Raw genomic sequence first — 5000 nt, 5'->3', positions numbered from 1 at the left:
AATATAGACATTCATATACGTATTTACAGGCATGTCGCCCACACACATATATACAGTACTGTACAGTTGACACATAGGGACTCATATATGGACCAGTGAGGCACTCAGACATACATATTGATGCACAACAACAGCCACTCACTCACGCATATTACACACGGAAATACTTATTTTCATAACTATGGTACAACTAGTCACGTATGGGCACTATACATTACGGTGGCATGGACAAACATACAGCTGATTACTGATGTAACACGTAAGTGCACATGTTGAAGTGCTCTCTTTCTGTGTCACATACAAACACAAACTCACTCAAACAGTCACCAGAGCACTCACATCCCACAATCAGATGTTGGACAGAGAGCCATTCAAAACAAACAAGCGTGCAAGTATGTCAGTGGGAGGTTAATAACGCGAGGACACACACACACACACACACATACGCGCACGAGAGACATACTGTATACACAAACAACATCATTAAGGACACAAAGCAGTAGCCAGTCATATATCTCTGCAGTACTACGAAGGCTACGTGTACACAGTGCGTGGGTGTGTGTGTGTGTGCACTCACGCGTGTGCGAGGCTAGAGTGTGTGTTTTCGTGCGCGTGGGTGTTTCTATGCGGTGAGCGTGCTCGTGTCGAGAGTGAAAGATAAATGGCGGCGTACCGTTTCTCATCTTCCACTTGGATCCCGACGGAGTGGAATTCCCGCAGCCCTTTGCTCTCCGACTCCGAGTCCGTGGCCGCCTCCACCTGGCGTGACCGGCAAACAACGATGAGGGAAAGAACGAGAGAGAGAGAAAGAGAGAGAAAGGGGGAGAGAGAGAGAAATATTGTAAAAAATAAACAAATAAAAAAAGAACAAGTCTCATTACGGGCCTTTTTCCCGGGCGGACGAGGGGGGTGGGGGTGGGGGGGGTTATTGGCTCGGGGAGCGTGTGTGCCGCCGAGTGTAAACGCACGCTGTCAGAAAGCCCAACGCTCATATGATTCATGGAGCTGGCACCAGGCGCCACAACAAACCAATCATTTGATTTACACAAACACAAAGCACAGGGCTCCACTGTGGCCCCTCACACAGCCCCGCATTGCAAAGGGGAGAACCCTGTGTGTGTGTGTGTCTCTCTCTCTCACACACACACACACACACACACACATATACAGTACACACACATACAGTACACACACACACACACACACACTCTCATACACACACACACACACACACACACATACAGTATACACACACACACCAACACACCCACACACACACACAGTGATGATGAGAAAACACTTATCCCTACTTCAAGAAGGGGCATTTTAGTTCACCCCTGACGGACGATAACGATCAGTTGGGTGCGATGGCAGACACTCTTGGTTGTAATGAGAATGGATGTGACCTGGGCCGGCCCGGCGAGGTCGGGGACACTGATTAGTGGGGGGCAGTGAGGACACGAGCGGCGCTGCGGAGCGGAGCGGGCAGCTGTGGGTGGCCACTGGCCGGCCTGCCTGGTCGGCTGGTCACTCAGGGGCTGTTTTGGTGCCACTGCTGATTTGAGGTTCGTCCCCGAGAGCTGCTGATCCCCATCAAATGGCCTCTGCTGCAGAGCAGCCGGCTTTATGGGCCTCTGATTCACCGCGCGCCACGCTCCACTCGCTTTATGAGCTGCCTACCCCTCCTTCACTCTCTCTCTCTCTATCCCTCTCTTATGAGCTGCCTAGCGCCCTACCTCTCCTCCACTCTCTCTCTCTATCCCTCTCTTATGAGCTGCCTAGCGCCCTCACCCGCTCTCCTCCACTCTCTCTCTCTCTATCCCTCTCTTATGAGCTGCCTAGCGCCCTCACCCGCTCTCCTCCACTCTATCTCTCTCTATCCCTCTCTTATGAGCTGCCTAGCGCCCTCCCTCACTCTCATTCACTTTCTCTCTCTATCCCTCTCTCTCTCTCCATCCATCTCTTATCAGCTGCCTAGCTCCCTCGCTCTCCCTCGCTCTCCTTCCCTCTCTCTCTCTCTCTTTCTCTTATGAGCTGCCTACCTCCCTCTCTCTCTGTTGTTCACTCACTGTCTCTCCATCCCTCCCTTATGAGCTGCCTACCCCCTCTCTCGTTCACACTCTCTTTCTCGCTCTCCCCTCCTCCCTACTTTCTCCTCTACCCACCTCTCTCTCTCTTGTTCACTCTCTCTCTCTCCATCCCTCACTAACTCCTCTCCCTTCCTCCAACTTTCTCTTTCTCTTTTTTCCTTCCATCTTCTTCCCCATCCTCTCCTGTCTCTGATTCTCTCGGGTGTCTTCCTCTCAGTCGGTCTTTCTGAAAGACTCTTTCAACACACTAGTGCTGCATCTCACCATTATTTTCATAGTCGACTGATAATGTACTCGATGGGCAGCCGTGGTGTACTGGTTAGGGCTTCGGGCTTGTAACCGGAGGGTTGCCGGTTCGATCCCCGACCAGTCCACCACGGCTGAAGTGCCCTTGAACAAGGCACCTAACCCCTCACTGCTCCCCGAGCGCCGCTGGTTGGGCAGGCAGCTCACTGCTCTGGGTTAGTGTGTGATTCACCTCACTGTGTGTGTGCTGTGTGTGTTCACTAATTCGGTTAAATGCAGAGAAACGAATTTCCCTCACGGAATCAAAAAAGCATATATTCTATTCTATTCTATTCTATAACTCAATTATTTCCAATAATTGTCTCCAGTAGCTCAAGATTGACTCAAATGCCTTGTTTAGTCCACATGCCAAAGATATCTAGTTTACGGTCACAGAAGAGTAAGTGAAGCAGGCATTGGACATTATTTTAGCTCTATTCTAATAAGCTACAATCAGAAAATCAAACAAACCGATTAATCTTAATGTATTCATAATGTAATTTGAAAACCAATCCATTCATTGATTATTTGCGGCAGCTGTACAACACACTATTCCCCTTCTCCTCCCACCAACCCCATACATTACAAATGAGCATACACACTCTTGCATGGTGCCAGTGTCCTCCTACTGTTCAATACCACCCATGATCGAACAGGCGCTAAGTGACTAATTCAAAGTGATGTTCTGAAATGCATTACAGCCTTGGAGGCTGTGGCTGCATACTAATGGTGGTCTGACTTTTAAACGGTGTGTTTCACCATTCTAAAGAACTCTCCGTGTATGCCACATACACCAGTGATGGAAAGTAAAAGCAGTGAGTTGTAAATGCTGAGGATGGCAACCCCCTCATTTTATCATTTGTTTTATGATTAGCCGGATGATTTGGAAATCAATCCGCGGGCCTGTTTTAATCCTGATGAGTTGGGGCAGGATCACACCTTCCTCCTCCACTCCAGAATTAATGCCCTGACCTGGAGCTCACTCCAGCCAACAGACACTAGAGTTCCCCCGCACTTCCCCTTCACACACACACACACACACACACACACACACACACACACACACACACAAACCCACACATCCACACATCCTCCACACAGACACACACACACACACACACACACACACACACACACACACACACACACACACACACACACACACAGACACATACACACACACCCTCCACACACACACACAGACACCCTCCACACACACACACCCTCCACACACACACACACACACACACACACACACACACAGAGACACATACACACACACCCTCCACACACACACACAGACACCCTCCACACACACACACCCTCCACACACACACACACACAGAGACACATACACACACACCCTCCACACACACACACACAGACACACACAGACACACACACACACACACACACACACACACACACACACACACACACACACAAACACACACACACACACACACACACACACACACACACACACACTCAAGTGCCCGTCAAAAGTGAGAGGCCAGCCCAATTGCACCCTGTGCTGGGGAGAGTTAGAGAGGAGTTAAGCTAAATGAGTTCACCTGGCCTCTCCTCAGCAGCTCTGTCTTTGGGAAGAGTCTGATTAACAGCAGCTCCTGCTGAGGCGAGCACATTTCACTGCAGCCATTAACACTCTTTTACACACAAATCTAACAGCAGAGGAGGAGCAGTAATGGAGCATATGCTGGCACTGTGAGACTGTTACCAAATATAAAAATACAGAAATATGCAAATATGCAAAAATTATGTATATGAACTGCTTGTTATGAAGCACATGTCAGGCATTGGACAACATCAGTTGCTGTCAATAGTCTGAATGGCCTGTCTGTCCAGCTATTAGTCCTCCTGGCCTGGCTTTGTACAATATGTGCTGCAGAAATCAATGACCTGGTCATCCCTTCCTCATTCTCTCTCTCACACACACACACTTCTTCTTCTTCTTCTTCTTCTTCTTCTTCTCTCTCTCTCTCTCTCTTGCCCTCTCTGTCACACACACTCAGTACTAAGACTATAAACAGAGGCTGAGAGGCGAGGTAGTGATGACCTCAGCACTTTCTCTCCCACTCCTTCCCTGTAGGACTGAGCTCACCACCCAGCTGTTGACTCATCTGGCCAAGTCACGGGTCAGACACAGTGTTGGCCATCACGCACCACATTATGACTGACCACCACCAACCACCAGCAGCAGCGCTGTTATCTAACACACCCGCCTACACCACATAAACACCAATCCATTACAACTCCACTACTGCATAGTAATCCATTCAACTCCAACCCCTGTATGGTGCCCCTTGACACCATATCAATAGCCCTACATGTTTCATAGGCTCACATAATGTCACATGACAAAGTGTGCCATGACATGTGTTTAAGGCTGGTAAAGCATGAGTGTTTGAGACTTGGACCACAAACTACTGTAGCCTACTAGACAGGCAGGCAGGAAAAAAAAACAAGACCTGTACTGTAGGTCTTCTGATAATCCAAAGAGAAAACAGCACTTAACTGTTGATAGCTGCATTGATGATAACAATGATAACTGCATTGATTTGTCTTTGCTAATTGCCAAACCCATTTCCTGATCCCTCTCCAATA

The 5000-nt window shown here is 48.8% G+C and overlaps 1 protein-coding gene across 1 annotated transcript in view; it reads right to left on the bottom strand.

Moving 5' to 3' along the window:
- Positions 1–5000, bottom strand: part of dlgap2a (discs, large (Drosophila) homolog-associated protein 2a) — a 158979-nt gene that overhangs the window by 6644 nt on the left and 147335 nt on the right. The window contains exon 14 of the mRNA XM_062523513.1: positions 674–759. Coding sequence (XP_062379497.1) covers positions 674–759 — 86 coding nt within the window. The remainder of the gene's footprint in view (positions 1–673; positions 760–5000) is intronic.

Source organism: Sardina pilchardus, chromosome 20 (assembly GCF_963854185.1).
Source record: "Sardina pilchardus chromosome 20, fSarPil1.1, whole genome shotgun sequence".
Classification (NCBI taxonomy): Eukaryota; Metazoa; Chordata; class Actinopteri; order Clupeiformes; family Clupeidae; genus Sardina; species Sardina pilchardus.
This window is presented reverse-complemented; position numbering and strand designations above follow the sequence as displayed.